We start from the raw sequence: 17,882 nt of genomic DNA on the forward strand, positions 1-17,882 counted from the left end.
AGGGTGGGAGAGCCAAGAAGAAATAGCACTGAACGGTAGCACCATGTGGCCATTTATAGGCCAGGAAATCAGCCGGCGTCAGGAGAGAGAGGGAAAATCCGCTTCCTTGGCCCGCACACCAATCGGCTGCCTTGGAAGACCAGGGCAGCCAATGGAGGAAGACTTCCACCGCCCAGTGCAGGCTGGGAACTGTAGTTCCCAGCAAGTGGCGGAAGTCCAGCTTCTTCCTCCTTGGCTGGCCAATGATGGGCCCACCCGCCCCCACAAGGCATGCTGAGGCGTGGTCGGGCCCGTGGAGGCAGAAGCCGTGGCGCCCTCACCCCAGCAGCAACAAGGCCATCCCAGTAAGTTGGGCGGCCTCACTTCTCATTTTCAAAAAGGGGAAAAAAAGAGGATCCTAACAATTATTGTCCAGTTAGTCTGGCATAAATGCCAGGAAAGATTCTAGATCAGATCATTAAACAGAGTGTCTGTGAACATTTAGAAGGCAACACTATAATCACAAAACGTCCACAAGGGTTTCAGAGAAACAAGACTAGCCAGACTAATCTGATCTTTTTATATATATATAAAATTACCAGCTTGGGGAATGCTATGGATATAGCATATCTTGATTTTAGTAAGGCCTTTGACAAAGTTTCCCATGACAGTCTTGCGAACAAGCTAGTAAAATGTGAACTAGACAATGCAACTGTTAAGTGGATTTGTAACTGGTTGACTGGCTGAACCTAAAGGGTGCTCAGCGATGGTTCCTCTTCATCCTGGAAAGAAGTGACCAGTGGGGTGCCACAAGGTTCTGTCCTGGGCCCAGTGCTATTCAACATCTCTATCAATGACTTGGATGGCAGAAGTAGAGGGCATGCTCATCAAATTTGCAGATGACACCAAATTAGGAGGAACAGCTAATAGCCCAGAGGGCAGGATGAAAATTAAAAATGACCTAAATAGAATAGAAAACTGGCCAAGTTAACAAAATGAATTTCAAAACAGAGAAATGTAAGACATTGCACTTAGGGTGGAAAAATGAAATGCATAGAAATAGCATGGGGGACACCTGGCTTAATAAGACTGCATGTAAAAGGGACCTAGCAGTCCTAGTATAAGACAAGTTTGTGTGATGCAGCAGCTAAAAAGGCCAATGCAATTCTAGGCTGCATCGATAGAAGTATAGTGTCTAGATAAGTGAAGTAGTAGTGCCACTCTATTCTGCTTCGGTCAACCCTCACCTGAAATACTGTGTCCAATTCTGGGCACTAAAATTCGAAAAGGATGTTGACAAGCTGCAGTGTGTCCAAAGGAGGACGACGAAAATGGTGAAGGGTCTGGAAACCATGCCCTACGAGGAGAGACTTACAGAGCTGTGTATGTTTAGCCTGGAGAAGAGAAGGTTAAGAAGTTATATGATAGTCCTCTTTAAATATTTGAAGGAGAGTCATATTGAAGAGGGAGCAAGCTTGTTTTCTGCATCTCCAGAGAACAGGACCTGGAACAATGGATGCAAGCTCCAGGAAAAAAGATTCCACCTAATCATTAGGAGAAACTTTCTGACAGTAAGGGCTGTTTGACAGTGGAACACATTCCCTTGGAGAGTGGTGGAGTCTCCTTCTTTTGAGGTCTTTAAAGGGAGGCTGGATGGCCATCTGTTGGGGAGTCTTTGATTGAGAGTTCCTGCATGGTAGGGCTTGGCTGGATGGCCCTTGTGGTCTCTTCCAACTCTATGATTCCTCCTCAGTAAATGTACAAAGAGTAACAGATTGACTGGGATTTTTAGATTGGTAGCCTTTTCCTAATACATGTCATCTCAAACCACAGATCTGACAAGTTGAAACACAGTACTTTTCATAAGCCATCCATGAGATTGTTATCATCTCTCTAAGAAATGATTTTTCTCTCTAGTGTTTGTATGATTTTGCATATGCCCACATAACCTACCCACATATTTCCCCCTTAGCCTTGAAAGTTCAGTAATGTTAAAAGGAATTGTAAGGTGGCTGTATGGCAATCACCCACTTTTAAAAAGATGAACTCAGTTAACCCACAAAATGGAAAGAACATCAAAATTATCAGGGGAAAATGTGTACTTGTTTTACAACAAGATCCATCAGACTGCAGGCAGAGTTTGCACAGGCATCACTTAGAAAGTATGATGCCTTTGGAATAGTAATAGACCAACATCTTGGAAAAACCCCTGAAAGCATTATTTTCATCAAACATTGGAGAGGGTTGCTTCCAATGGTGTCTGTCTCCTAATGGATCAGCATGAGTTCCTTTCAAGGAACTGTCTGAAGCAATGAAACCAACCATAGACTCATACAGCTGGAAGAAACCGCAAGCCATCCAGTCCAACTCCCTGCCATGCAGAAACACACCATCAAAGCACTTGATGTTCCACCATGGACTAATGAGACCAGACACACAGATTGAGTTGATAATGGGCCACTTTTATTGACCTAATTAAATATTTACAAATCCTGGAAGACCACAAAGGGGGGAGCAACCTGGTTGGGGATCAGCTGGGGCCAGGTGTCATTATCTGACAACCTCCCCAGCCTTCCCTCGGGCGAAAACACCTGCCCCCTGTAGAGGAGTCCATTTGATTGGACTAATCTCCAGGGCGGACCTCTGGTGGAAGGCAGACCCAGGCACCCCCACCCAAGCCGTGTACTAAAGTGGGGGTGCCTGGGTGGGCCAAAATCCCAAGTCTACCTCAAGGATTGAGTCCTTCCCCATCTCCGGGCCATGGTAACCCTAGAAAGGTGGTTCCAGAGCTCTACCTACACCACAAGGGGGTGCCACGGTGTACGCCAAACACTCACATTCTCCCCACTACCTGCCACAGAAAGGGACAGGTGTCTGCCTAGTCCCTTTCCCCCACCAGGCCGGCCAAGATGGCACCCAGACCCTTTTGGAAGTCCTCCAAGAATAAAACATTTCCTTCCTCTGAAAGGTGTACGCCTTCCGCCCTGTAGAGTTCTTTCTGGCGAAACAAGATTCCCCGATGTGTAATAAGGTAGCCCAATCCCTCGTCCATGGCCTTGTGCATTGCCCGGTTCACTTTTCTCTGTGCCAGGTCAATGGCGTGTGGATCACCTTCACCCCTCCGGCACTGGCGGGGCAGTATTGCGGACCACACTAGTGTTACGTTAGGCCAGACAGCTTGTATGACTAAAATCCTGCAGGGCCTGTATCGAGAGGGCCTTGCCTTTCATCAGGCCAAGGTCATTGCCCCCCAAGTGGATGACAAGCACATCAGGCGGTGGCCCTGTGCGTTCCTCGAACAGCAGAGGCAGCAGACCATTCCACTTCAGTTCCCTTCTACCAAGCCATTCCACTGTGGCCATTCCACTCAGGCCCAGTTGGGCCCTTATTCGGCTGTTTCTGGCTTGCCGCGCCGCCCAATACACCATGCTGTTCCCGCAGATCAGGACTCTCAATCTTCCTGCTCTGCACCTGAAACCTATATAAGACTGGTTAGTGATTTAGAGGCTTCCCTGACTCCTTGAGTGATTCTGATCCAGTTGTGAGGCGTGTGGACACCTGCTATTGTGCTACATAGTCGCCTTAAGAAGGCCCTCCCAGGGGCAACCACCTTGCATGCGAAATTTAAATGCCCAATGATTTCCTGGAATTCCTTGAGAGTGGCTTTTCTGCGAGTGATGAAGGAGGAGGCCCTGCAATTAAGTTCAACTAGTTTTGACAATGGGAGCTTGCAATGCTGATGTATGGTGTCTATCTCGATGCCCAGGAAGACTAAGGCAGTGGAGGGGCCCTCTGTTTTCTCGTGAGCTATCGGGACACCCAGCTCCTCAGATAGGGATAAGAATTCAGACATCAAGCAGACACAGTTCCCTGTTCCCAGTCCACCCACAAACAAAAAATCATCCAGGTAGTCGATGACTCCCTTGTGCGCAGCCCTAATCTTAAGGGCCCATTCGAGGAAGGTGCTAAACCTTTCAAAGGCTGCACAAGAAACCGAGCATCCCATGGGGAGAGCCCAGTCCATATAAAAATTGCCATCAAAGGAAAAGCCAAGCAGACAAAAGTCATCTGGGTGGACTGGGAGCAGGCGGAACGCAGACTTGATGTCACATTTGCCCAGTTCTGCTCCCATTTCCATCCTACAAACCAGCTGCACCGCTGAATCGAATGATATGTAGTGCACTGTACACAGTTCCTCTGGGATATAATCATTGACCAATTCGGCCCTTGGGTAGGATAGATGGTGAATTAGTCTATATTCTCCCGGTGTCTTCTTAGGGACAACACCAAGTGGGGATATCCTAATATTAGGGAGGGGGGAAGTAAACGGGCCTACAACTCTACCTTCCCTCACCTCCTTGGCAATCTTTTCCCTGACAACCGAGTCAAGGCCTATGACTGACCTAAGGTTTTTGGCAAAGTAGGAGTTGCGTGGTCCAGTATAAGGGATCCTAAAACCATACCTGAAACCCTCAATGAGATAGCACTGCGCTTCGCTGTCATAGTAGGGGCGGATGAGGGCCTCTAGACTTTCCAGTCTAATTGGACTGGGGCCCTTTTGGAGCCATGGTGGGGGTTGCTGCACCCCACCTAGCTCCCTGTTGCTCCTTGTGACCACCCTAGTTCTTTCCCTATAACCCCCACATAGATGAAAAAGCCCTGAAGCCAGTTCCTCCAGGTCCTTCCTGCCTTACGCTGCCTAACTGTCTCCTTCTCTTTATCATCGAGGCGTTCCCAGTCCTTTTTCTCAACTTCCCGATATAGGAGGGAGGAGATGTCCACAAATTCCCCTCTCAGGATTTTGTCCACTGTGGCCGGGGACAAGTGGTCCCCCAAGGGCATGGCCAGGTACCCAAATGGGATTGCACTGTAGTGAATCCCCCCATATGCACTAGCACCCTGCAGTGAAGTGCCATTGTGGGCACCATAACTCGATGGCAGTGAGTATGGGAAGGTCGGGCCTGGGGGGCCGGGCCTGGTGGGGCAGTAGTCATATGACTGAACATCCCCCTACCAACCCATTTGGCCCAGTTATTGATAGCTCCCACTGGCTGGTTGTCAGGGGAATCCCATACTTCCCATGGCCACCCCCTGGCACCCTCCATCCCAGGGTGGGCCCCTGACTGTGGCACCCCAGTGAGGAGAGACTCACCATGCCTGGTCTGTGGTGCTTCTCCCCCTGTTGTGTCTTCTTCTTGGCCCTCCAAGTCCTTGTCTGAATCCCCAACTATCAGTGTTGCTGGCAGCTGTGTTGAAGCCAAGTATCGTTTGAGACTGTCCAGACGAGCTGACACCTCATGCCCATGTGCTCCTTGATGTTGTTTCTTTGTGCCACTCCGCTTTGTCTTTTTTGTGTCCTGCCCAGCAATGGCGCATAGCGCCTCTAGCCTCTCAAGCCTTGCATGGACATCCCCTCCATCACTCTGGTCCCTGCCACTTCCTGTCTGGCTGGGAGGCTGAGTGCACACTCTTTTAGCAGGCGACTTCTTGGCTGGTTCTTTGCCTTTAGCTGTACCAGTCAGCTTTTTAGGTGGCATCTTAAATGAGGTGAAAGCAGCAATGAAGGGAGCAACACTGGTGTTGTGGAGCCTTTGTGCAGTTTAGCAGCCCAGTGCGAGGCCTGTCCTGGAGTAGGAAGGGTGGCTGGGTGTTCTGGGTCTCTGATGCTGTCTAAGAGGCCTGCAGTAGCTTACAGGCACCGGCGTTGGCTGGCTGTAGACCAAGGGGACTAACGCTGAGGAACCTAAAAGGCCTGTAGTAAGATAGGCTCTGCCGCAGCCTAAAAGGCCTGCACTGAAGTGCAGGCACTGGCGTGGGTGGCTATACACCAAGGGGGCCTAGTGCCGAAGGAGAGAAGCCCTGCTGGGGCCTAAAAGGCCTGCTCTGTGGCTTCCTCCCCAGGGATGGGTTTGGGGCCTGAGGGAGATAGTCTGAAGGACCCTAAGCAACCCAATCCCAGGAAAAGGTAAGGTACTTATCTCTCTCTTTGTCCAGGTAGTCCCAGGTAGCATGCTGCTTGAGCTACAGAGAGGGAGCATGGAGGTTCAGGGCTCTCCTTAAGTTGGTTATAGCCCCGCCCCCATACAGCATCACAGTGCGAAGCACCGCCCACAGGGAACCCTGGCCTCATTCCATTGGTCCATCAAATTGGGGTCCCTCCTTGCCATTGCTGTGCAGGGCTGGCGTTCGGGACCCTCTTCTGACACATAGCAATCTACCTTCTGTTTCAAAACATCCAAAGAAGGAGACTTCACTATTCTCTGAGGCAGTGTGTGCCACTGGAGAGCTCTTACTGTCAGGAAGTTCTTCCTAACATTTAGGTGGAACATCTTTTCTTGTAGCTTGAATCCACTGCTCCATGTCCTAGTCTCTGGAGCAGCAGAAAACTAGCTTGCTCCTTCTTCCATATGCCATCCTTTCAAATATTTAAACATGTCAATCATCTCACCTCTTAACCTTCTCTTCTTCAGGCTAAACATACCCAGGCCCCTAAGCTGCCTCTGCCCTCCTCTGGACATTCTCAAGCTTGTTAATATCCTTCTTAAATTGTAGTGCCCAGAGCTGGACACACTATTTCAGGTGAGGTCATAGAATCATAGAGTTGGAAGAGACCACAAGGGCCATCCAGTCCAACCCCCTGCCATGCAGGAAATCCAAATCAAAGCATCCCCAACAGATAGCTATCTAGCCTCTGCTTAAAGACCTCCAAGGAAGGAGACTCCACTACACTCCGGGGGAGTTTGTTCCACTGTCGAACAGCCCTTACTGTCAGGAAGTTCTTCCTAATGTTGAGGTGGAATCTCTTTTCCTGTAGCTTGCATCCATTGTTCCGGTTCCTGTTCTCTGGAGCAGCAGAAAACAAGCTTGCTCCCTCCTCAATGTGACATCCTTTCAAATATTTAAACAGGGCTATCATATCACCTCTTAACCTTCTCTTCTCCAGGCTAAACATCCCCAGCTCCCTGAGTCGTTCCTCATAGGGCATGGTTTCCAGACCTTTCACCATTTTAGTCGCCCTCCTCTGGACACGCTCCAGTTTCTCAATGTCCTTTTTGAATTGTGGTGCCCAGAACTGGACACAATATTCCAGGTGGGGCCTGATCAGAGCAGAATACAATGGCACTATTACTTCTCTTGATCTAGACACTATACTTTTATTGATGCAGCCTAGAATTGCATTGGCCTTTTTAGCTGCCGCATCACACTGTTGACTCATGTTCAACTTATGGTCTACTTGGACTCCTAGATCTCTTTCACATGTACTTTCATTCAGCAATATGTCTCCCATCCTATATCTGTGCAGGTCTGACCAAAGCAGAACGGAGCGTGGGACTTAGCTGAGAGACGTTCCAGCAGAGAAGGTCCGAGCATCCTGACTTCGGGGTGGCTCCGCCCACGAGGCTCCTGATAGGCAGGTAGAAAACAAAAGATACAATCAGGGCCTAGCCCCGCCCGTGTGGGCGGAGCCACCCCAGAGAGCCCCAGTCGGTTACCAGCTGAGGAGAAACTGGTCAAACTGTAAAGCGAAGAAGAAAGGGGTCGCCCATCTGCGCCAGTAGGCAAGTTAGGGTGGGGAGGATGCTCGGACCTCTCAGGTAAGTCCAACGCTCCGTTTCCCAGCAGAGAAGGAGCGAGCATCCTGACTTCGGGATGTACAAAAGCAGGCCCAAGAATTAGGGTGGGCCGACTGGCGCGGAAGGCGACTCAGGCACCACTTGCTGTAACACCCTGCGGCCGAAGGCCGCCTCGGCTAACTGGAACAGGTCCAGCTTGTAGTGCCTGGCGAAGGTGGAAGGGGACTTCCAGGTGGCCGCTCTGCAAATCTCGGCCAATGGGGCATTGGTGGCCAGCGCCACCGAAGTAGCCGCACTCCTGGTTGAGTGAGCTGTGATACCCCCTGGTGGTTGAAGGTTTAATGATTTGTAGCAGAGGACGGTGCACTCTCTAATCCACCTGGCCAGGGTCGAGACGGACACCTTTTTATTAGGCCTAAAGGATACAAACAGGGCCTCCGATTTTCTGAAGGCTGTCGTCCTCTTGAGATAGATCTTTATGGCCCTGCGGACGTCGAGAGTATGCCAGCTCTTCTCCAAGTCTCTGGAGGGTCGCGGGCAGAAGGAAGGCAGAAGCACAATGTCCTGGGACGTGTGGAAGACAGAGTTGACCTTAGGGACGAAGTTTGGGTCGGGTCTCAGGAGGACTGAGTCTGGCCTGATGATGCACAACTCTTTGCGGACTGAAAGGGCGCCTATCTCGGAGACTCGCCTTGCCGAGGTGAGCGCCGTCAGCATTAATGTCTTGAGGGTGAGGAACTTGAGGGGCACTTCCCTCAAAGGCTCAAAGCGGTGAACAGTCAAAGCCTTAAGGATCTTGTGGAGCTGCCAGGACGGGAACCGATGTCTGGTTGGGGGTGCCCTATTGGCGACCTCTTTGAGCAATCTGCGGATATGGGGATGCAGGGCTATCCTTGCCGCGTCCTCAGGGGAAGGATGGAGGTGATGGCTGCCACCTGCCGCCTTATGGTATTAGGCCGAAGCCCCTGGAGAAATCCGTCCTGGAGAAACTGAAGGACCGTAGGGACTGAGACGTTGATGAAATCCTTGTTCTTGCGTTTACACCATCTCTTAAATGCTCTGAAGGTGTATTCGTAAATCCTGAGAGTGGACTGATGCCTAGATGCCAGGATGGAATCTATCACCTCTGGAGAGTAGCCGTAGCCGCTCAGCATGTGGCGTTCAATTTCCAGGCGTGAAGCCGTAGCCAGGTTGGGTCTGGGTGGTGGACCTGTCCCTGGGCTAGGAGGTCTGACCTGGCTGGTAGAGGAAGACTCTGAGTTGCCATGCTGAGGATTTCGGAGAACCAAGGTCGCCGGGGCCAAGCTGGGGCCACTAGTAGGACTTGAGCTCGGGTCCTGCGAATTCTGGCCAGCAGTTTGGCGAGTAGAGGAGTAGGTGGGAACGCGTAGAGCAGACCTTCCGGCCAGGGACAGTTGAGAGCATCTACGTCTTCAGCCCCCTCCATCCGGAACCTGGAGAAGAACCTGGGTGTCTTGGCATTGGCTGGGGAGGCGAAAAGGTCCAGAACTGGCTTGCCGAACTTGTCTGATATGGTCTGAAAGATCTCTGGATGTAGGCTCCACTCTCCCTGGTCTGGTCCGTCCAGCTTAGCCAGTCGGCTTTGGAGTTTAGGGATCCTTGAAGGTGTTCGGCCTCCAGGGCCGTGAGGTTGGCCTCGGCCCAGCTCAGAAGGGACTGAGCTTCGAGCATCAGGGACCGGGACCTGGTTCCTCCCTGACGATTGACGTGAGCCTTCGCAGTGATGTTGTCCATTCTTATGAGGACGGGTCTGTGTTGAACCCTCTGGTGGAAGACGCGGAGGGCTAGGCGAATCGCTCGCAGTTCCAGCCAGTTGATGCTGTGGGACTGTTCTGATGGGCTCCAGCGGCCTTGGGCTAACTGCGTCCCGCAGACAGCCCCCCATCCGCGGAGACTGACGTCTGTAGTTATCTGGACCCTGGGGGGTTTCCAGATCTGGAGACTTTGGTGGATTGCTTTGGATGTCCACCAACGAAGGGACTGGCGCACTTCGCTGGAAAGGTGAATCCTCTTAGGTCTCTTGAGGGAGATGGCTCACTGGTGGGGCAGGAGAAGCCACTGCAATGGCCTGGCGTGGAATCTCGCCCACGGCAGACACGGGATGGCTGCAATCATGAGACCCTGAAGGTGAGCCAGGAGCTGGAGACTGGCTCGCGGGGCTGAGAGGGCCTCTGATATGGCCTCTTGAATGGAACGGATCCGGTCCGGAGGTAGCCGTACCGTGCCTGACTGAGTGTCTATGAGGGCTCCCAGATGGTGGATGTGTTGGTCTGGAACAAGGGTGCTCTTTTCCAAATTTATGAGGAATCCGTGCTCCTGCAGAGATGCGAGGATGTGGTTGGTGTCGAGAAGTCCCTGACTTCTGGAGGATGACCGAATCAACAGGTCGTCGAAGTAAGGGTAGACGTGGAGCCGGAGTCTCCTCCAATGGGCGACCAATGCTACCATGACCTTGGTGAAGACCCTGGGAGCTGAGGCCAGGCCAAAGGGAAGTGCACGGTATTGGAAATGTCGGTTGCCATATCTGAAGCGGAGGAAACGACGTGAAGAGGGGTGAATCAGAATGTGTAGATAAGCATCCTGTAAGTCCAGTGAGGAAAGAAAGTCTCCAGGCTGGAGGCTGTCCAGGATGGTCTTTAGAGTCTCCATCCTGAACTTCTTCTTGAAGATAAACCGGTTGACGCCCCTGAGGTTCAGGATGGCACTCCATGAACCGTTTTTCTTTGGCACAAGGAAGATAGTTGAGTAGCACCCCTGGCCTCTGTCCTCTGTGGGCACCGGCTCGATGGCGTGGACAGCCAGAAGGCGGTCGATGGCTTCCAGCAGGAGGCGGTGTTTGAGGGGGTCGGCCGATCTGGGAGACGGCAGGAAGATGTCACCGGGCTTGCGATGAAACTGTATCTTGTAGCCGTGACGGATAGTGTCGATGACCCACCTGTCTGAAGTGGAAGTCTCCCAGATGTGGCCGAACTCCCGAAGTCTGCCCCCTACTGGGGGGACCCCGTCATTGCGGGGCATTTTTGCGGGGCTGTTTGGGAACTCCACCGTCCTTAGCTGGAAAGGGGGATTTGCCCTGCTTGGAGAACTTGGAGTCTCCCCATCTGGCCTTGTTGGGCCGGGACTCCCTGGCTCGAAAGGATTGGGAGTTGGAAGGGTAGAAGGACTGAGAGGAACGAAAGGAAGAGCGGTATCTATACTGTTTCCTGTCATCCTTTTTCTTGACTGAGGGCAGAGACCTTTTCTTATCTTTACCCTCAACCAGCACTGGATCTAGAGATTCTCTGAAAAGCTTGGATCCCAAGAAGGGTGTGAAGGCCAGGTTCTGCTTGGATTTAGAGTCCACACTCCAGTTTTTAAGCCAGAACTGTCTGCGAACCGCTACAGCAGCGGCCTGGGCTCAGGCACACTGCTGAATGGTGTCCAGGGTGCCATCAGCCGCAAGGGCTGCGGCCTTGGCCAGCTTATTGATGGTTTGCCTGACCTTGGTGTCAGGATTGGGCAGGAGGTCTAGGAGTTGGTGGGACCACTGAAGGCTGGCTCGCATCACCATAGAGACTGTGGTGGCTGCCCTAATGGCTATGGGCATGGCTTCGTGGGCCTTTTTGAGCGGCCCTTCTGTCCTCTGGGTTACAGAGGGCATCCTCACCATCTCTACTGAACACGGCGGAGGAAACGAGCGCCGAAACAGGAGCGTCCACCAATAGGACTTTGAGCTTCTCCATAACTGCTGGCTGGAGAATGTAGTGTTTGCGAATCACGCTATGGTTAGACCTGGAAGCGGCAGGCCTGGCCCATTCGTCTCAGACAATCTGCATGATGTTGAGGGGACAAGGGATTTGTTGGACAGGCGAGGAGGAGACTGGAAAAAGCTCCTCGCTCACCGTGGGGAGGTCAGAGTCCGAAGGGGTGGGCTGACCTGGGGGCAAGGAAATGCCCAAGGTCTTGGTTGTTTTTCTAATGAGTGGAACATAATCCTCTGGCTTGAAAAGGCGGGAAGAAACCTGGGGTTCCCCCTTGTCCTCCCCCTCATCCTGGGACAACTCAAATTCCTCTGCCTCAGAGGCTGAGGAATCCCGGGAATGCTCAGAGACTTCCTCGTCTGAAGAGTGGGAAGAGCGGGGACGCTTGCGAGAAGAACCCCTGTCAAATCTTGGCCGCTTGGGAGGCGGCCGATATGAGTGTTCGGAGTCGGAGAAGGAGCTTTCATCCTCCTCCTCTCCTGAACTATGGGGTAACTCCTGGAGGCCTAGTTGGCTGGTTGAGGGCTCTGACGGCCTGTCGCCACCAGATAGCGCTGCAGCGCCTCTGCCGCGACCCTCTCGGCCTTTGAGGTGGCAGCGCTCCCTAGTGGGGCAGTTAACTTTCTTTGTCCCCTGGGAGGTGGTGGAGAGATCCCCCCCGCCCCCACCGGAGCGGCCACCTTCAGCCCTGGCGACTGCAGCTTGACTAGGGGGAAGGGCGTCCCCCAGCTGGCGGTGCCCCTAGCCCACTGCGTGGCCAAGATGGCGGCGCCCATGGGCGGCCGCATGGCCAAGATGGCCGACTTCCGGGTCATCCGGAAGTGGGCGGGTCGACCCGGGGGCAAGATGGCCGCCTCCATAGGTGACCGGCATGAAGCCTGGGCCGATCTGCCGGTCGACCCCAGTTCCCGGCATCCCCCACCCTCCAGGAAAAGGGGCCCCAGGCCACATCAGGAAAGCCCCCCCCCGCGAATAGCATGCCCCCCCCATGCTGGTGGCACGCATGCAGGGTCGCTGTCTCCCCGGGGGCCCCCGCGGAGGTGCGGTGCTTCCCTGGCGAGGAGGGAACTGAACCACCGCTGCATCTGCGGCGGTGGGGGGTCACTTACATCCTCCTCGCTGTCCTGCGGTGAGTCTGGTGAGGGCTCCCCATCCTCGGACCCTGGCCAGTTCATTTGGGAAGCCCTGGCTCTGTCAGCGGAAGGGAGGGAGGGCTCCTCCGGCCGCTTTGGGTGCGCTTCCGCCGCCGCTGTTGTGGGGGAAGCCGCACGGCAAGCAGCCGGCAAAGCCGGGGCTGGCCTGGGCTGGGCGGAAGCTAGCTCCCCTAAAGCCCGCTCATCTTCGCTGGTCATGGCTGGTCCGGCCATTGGGACAGGGAGGGGAGGGAAACAAAGAAGGGTTTTTTTTTCTTTTTTGGAAAAAGGGGAAAAGAGGCAGAGGGAGGAGAAAGAGAGAAGGGAAGAGCCAGGCAAGTCCAGGAGAGCTAAAATTCCAATGCTATGAAGCGAAGCAGAGATCCATCCTACCAGGAGCGAGGCAGGAAGAAGACTGGGGCTCTCTGGGGTGGCTCCGCCCACACAGGCGGGGCTAGGCCCCGATTGTCTCTTTTGTTTTCTACCTGCCTATCAGGAGCCTCGTGGGCGGAGCCACCCCAAAGTCAGGATGCTCGCCCCTTCTCTGCTGGGAAATGGAGTGGTACTATTACTTCCCTCAGTCTAGACACTATACATTCAGCACCTTGGACAGCTCCTTTATGGTTTGTGCTAAAACCCAGAGTACATCCACTTTCCCACTGACATGGAAGTCACTAGCTACCACAGATCATTGGAATGAATCCCCCTTTTCACTCTTGAGGTAGATTCTTAGTGGCACCAGGTGGTTGTTTGCATATGTGTCCCACTGTGCAGGTCCCTTCACTCTGAGGTCAGAACAAGGTGCTCAACATCGATTGCATGGCTGGGGATCTTGTTGTGACCTCAATGCGAGTGGTATGCTGCAATGGCCACCATGCCATGTGGCACAGCAGTACATTCATACAAACAGCCACCCAATGCCACAATGGAGGGCTGTATCTTCTGGGAAGCCACAGAACAAGTAGTATGGTTGTTGTTTTTTACTGTTTTAAGAGGGGTATATCCTGGGTTTGGTGCTGAATAAGCTGGATATTGCCAGGACCATTTGCATCAGACTTGAGGAGTGCACCCTGCATTGTCTGGACTCCCCTCTGAGCAGATGGGGGTGTCCATTTTATGCAGAAGGGCTCAAGCCAGATTCTCAATGAATTATCCTTTTGCTGGCTATTTTCTGAGAAAAGCCGAAATGGCTAGAAATTATATTTGGACACCTGTAATGTGGCCACGTGGATTGCTGATGTCAGTGCCTTTAAATAAATAAAGCATAATTGTTTATAGCAGCAATCTACTTGGCCACATTATAGGTCTCCAAATATAATCTTACATTTGGTTTCTTGTTCAGTGTAACAAGCCATTCTCCACATGCACACACGCACACACAAACCAAACACAGTAGACTAGGGAACAGCAACAGTCAGGGAAAAGCACATAGACACATTGGATTACACTTGCCATAGGAAAAATCAACAGTTGAGAATTCTTGTAGTTAAGCATTTGAAGCCTTGAAGACATTATTACAGTCCAACACACTGGATATCTAATTATATGAAACAAGGAATGAAAAGACAATGCATTAGAACCCAGTTAGCCTCTTATAAATGGTGTTGGAAAGTGGCATTGGTGGCTGATCCTAGACAAAGTGGGTTGCATTCTATAAAAGTTTTGATGAAAACTTTTTATCACTGCCAGGCAATATTTGCCTTTGTCTTCACAATGAAGTGCATTTGGATCAAAATTCAGTTGCTGCACAGTTGTTAACATTTCAGTCACTCATGTACAGGATCAGTAATTACTGTTCACAAAGTTCTCTGGCATGATGACATTATTTTCCACATCCAGCTTTGATTATGTGCTATTGATTTGGCTCAGGAAGTAGCAATGGTGAGGCGCAGATGATTCCTTAGGAAGAAAGAAAAAGCCATAAGAAACAACTGCATAAAGACAAAAAGGTTTTAGTACTGTGAATCTTTCTATATCTGTGGCACTTACTTTGTTTGTTTTTGCATCTTAGCACCAATGTCTGGTCAAGGGTTTTGCAGTACAGTCAGCCCTTCCTATACACAGATTTTTTAAATATACGGATTCAAGCATCCACGGTTTGAAAATATTTTTAAAAAGTATAAATTTCAAATATCAAACCTTGATTTTCCATTTTTTATAAGGGACACCATTTTGTTATGTCATTATATTTAATGGGATTTGAGCATCCATGGATTTTGTTATCCACGGGGGATCTTGGAACCAAACCCCAGCGTATAACAAGGGTTCACTGTATTATTATTTTTTTTAACAGCCTCAAGAATTTCAGGCTATTCCTGGGAAAAGCCAAAACTTTCATCTGGAACCATAGCCATTGATGTACAACAGTCCACATGATGGGTCAGTTACTCTGTATGCACAGAGCAGTTTTAGAACCTACATAGCTTTTTCAAAAGGTGATTGCATATACACAAATGTTTTATATCAAAATGTTGTCGCAAATGCATGAACGTTATCTTGTCTTTCAAAATTTTTGTCTCTAGCCATTAAAATGAGAGAGAACAGATTCTCAAAAAGGGGTCTGACTAATGGCAATATACCCTAAAATTATAATTGTATAATCAATAATTATTCCAGTGTTGTATCCCAATCTGATAATTTAATTTTATGCAAACTACTTGTATCTTTTATACAACCTTTCTATTTTATATGGGTTTAAGTTATAGTATGTCTCACAGGGTTCACTGACAAATAAATATTGACTGATCGATCGATATACACAATTGACACAGTCATGTAGGTCTTTATATTGAAGAAAATTGTGCAGAGTTGTCCACAACACATAATTTAAAGAATACATTTTGTCATTTATCAATGAGCACTGAAGTGTGATAAACTGATCATAAGTGGAGCAAATGAGTACCACCACTTTCAATGGAAATTAATAATAAAGTTAATTTATAGTCTAATGGACAAGCCTGCCCTGTCGGGAACAATCAAATGTAGATATACAACACTTACAGGTGAATCATGTTTATGTGAGATAATTTAATGGATTTACCTTCAAGTAAGGGCATACAAGACTGCATCTTTGGTTGGTTCCACATTGATTTCAGTGAGCATAGGAGCACTTAAGCCTGTGCTGAGCAGGGCTACTATGCTGGAAAATGTACTGCTGGTTTCAGTGGGCAGATAAATGCACTTGGGATCACTGTATATCTTGGTGTTATGATAATTAATTAGATTTATAGACAGACCCTGTTTGCATGAGCCAGAATACTCCATGGGCAGCCGGGAGTATTCTGACTCTGGAGCTCCTGCGATGTCCTCCCATCACCTGGCACTCCCAATGCAATGCCTGGACAGCTCTTTGCATGCACCTCTCACAGTGACACCTGGTGTGGCCACCACCACTGGCAAGTAACTTGCTCTGAAATCAGAACAAGGCACCTAGCGTCAGTCACATGGCTGAGTACCTCATTCTCACCTCAGAGTAAATGACATTATACACAGTTGCCTGTCATTGCAATGGAGGGCTCCAAATCTTCCAGGAAATTCTTTAGCAAAAGGTGAGTTATTTTAATTTGTTAAAAGGGTGGTAGTGGTGGTGGTGGGGGAGTATATCTGGGTTTGATGCTGAATGGGCCAGATATTGTCCAGAGAGTTTGTACCAGAATTGGAGTTTGGGCTGTGCATCTTCCAGATTCCCCACTGAGAGGAAGGGGAGAGGACATTTTATTTGGCCCGTGCAGACAGGGCTAGAAACATGGAATCACTAAACATAGTTATAAAACTGACCTGGAATTCAAGGGTTTGCCTCTGCTTGCTCTCTGAGGGCTCTAAGTGAAAGTTCATATCCAAGAAACATAGCAGCACTCATTGGGAATCCACGTATTGCGTTAACTGTAAATCCCCTAAAAAAGACCTGGTCAGAACAATAAAGGAAAGGTTACCCTGAAACAGCCTGTCAAGTATTTCCACACAGACAGCAGGAAATAATGAATCAGATTCAGACACTGGGAGACCCGCAGGTTTTTCACATCTCTTTTCTGTAAGGAACTTAAGTGAACTCAGTAAAATAATTCCCCAAAAGATACTGCAAGTTGTAAAAGATAATAAAATACGTCATAAAATTGCATCATTTCTATTGTGAGCTCCTGAGAGATATGGTCACTGAAGAAAATAGCTGTAAAGCTGCTCAGAGAACATGAGAGGGAGCAAGATAAAAAGACAAATACAGAAGGAAATGTAAAAATAATAGCTCCATACTTCATTCTATAGGATTTATTGTTATGGCTCATATGATAAAATCCTATATATTAATTTTTGTTCATAAAATAGCATTTTGGTATACAGAAAAAAATGTAAATAATATAATCACAAATGCCTTGTGGCATATACAGTATAGATTAAAATAGTCTGAGGGATCAGGACTGGATAAAGGTCAGCTGGTACCCTTTTCTAGGCATAAAAAAATATTGCTGGGTGTTGTGGTACAGGCTGAGTCTCCCTTGTCCAAAGTTCTTGAAACCAGAACTATTTTGCAATTTGGGGTTTTTTCTGCTTTTGGAATATTTGCATATACCTAATGAGATATCTTGAAGTCTAAATGTAAAATTCATTTATGTTTCACATACACTTTATACACTTAGCCTGAAGATAATTTTATACATAGTCTTTTTAATATTTTTGTGCATGAAGCAAAGTCTGTGTATACTGAACTGTCATAAAGCAAAGGTGTCACTATCTCAGCCATCCATGTGGACGATTTTAGAGTATTTTGGATTTCTGGATAAAGGATAATCAACTTGCACTTGTAGCTGTAGTTCTCAGGTTTGTAACCAGATGTTTATGTTGTCCCAGATGATTTGTTGGCAATTCCTGAAGCCAGCAGGAACATTTTACTCCCACCAAGAATGTGGGTGTATTAAAAAAAATCTGGATATCTTGGTTGATACAGGGCTTCTTGGCCACTCCTCTTTCTTGCAGCTGTGGCAGAGGTTGTGACTGGCAGCAGGAACAGTATAGGCAGCAAACAGCAGTTTAATGAATAGACTTCATCATTTCACTGCTCTTACAAACTGCAGGAGGAGAAGAGGCAATCATCGCTTCTTCTCTCTCCCCTTCCATGCTGGTTTCATAACCAGGGAAATGGCCCCATGGAGCTTGCTGGATTGCTCTGGCTGTGGGTGAGTGAGGAAGAAACAACAACTTGGAACATCTGGCAATAAACAAGGAGCTCTGTTGCAAGAGATTTCACTTCTCTATGTCAGTCTAGAAGAGCCCCAGTGAGGTTTTTACAGTTACTGGAGGCAGATGGCATCCTGCTCCCTCATAATATCCTGTCCTGTCCTGTCCTGTCCTGTATATATGAAAGAAGGGCATTTTTGTGATTCAGTGTTGTTGTTATTATTATAATATGCATTTATATTCCTCCTTTCTCTCAGCATGGTGTA

The 17,882-nt window shown here is 49.4% G+C and overlaps 1 protein-coding gene across 2 annotated transcripts in view; it reads right to left on the reverse strand.

The window, feature by feature from the left end:
* Window positions 1–13,043: 13,043 nt before the first annotated feature.
* The window catches only part of SLC25A48 (solute carrier family 25 member 48), a 40,984-nt gene continuing 36,145 nt past the window's right edge, over window positions 13,044–17,882 (reverse strand). The window contains exons 7-8 of one of the 2 annotated variants that reach the window (XM_042453220.1): window positions 16,225–16,351; window positions 13,047–14,346 (exon numbers count right to left, since the gene is read on the reverse strand). In XM_042453220.1, coding sequence (XP_042309154.1) covers window positions 16,232–16,351 — 120 coding nt within the window. In that variant the 3' untranslated portion in view covers window positions 13,047–14,346; window positions 16,225–16,231. Of the gene's footprint in view, window positions 14,347–16,224; window positions 16,352–17,882 lie in introns of both variants that reach the window. The other variant, XM_042453221.1, reaches the window with a different exon arrangement.

The sequence above is a fragment of the Sceloporus undulatus genome, chromosome 2 (assembly GCF_019175285.1).
Source record: "Sceloporus undulatus isolate JIND9_A2432 ecotype Alabama chromosome 2, SceUnd_v1.1, whole genome shotgun sequence".
NCBI lineage: Eukaryota > Metazoa > Chordata > Lepidosauria > Squamata > Phrynosomatidae > Sceloporus > Sceloporus undulatus.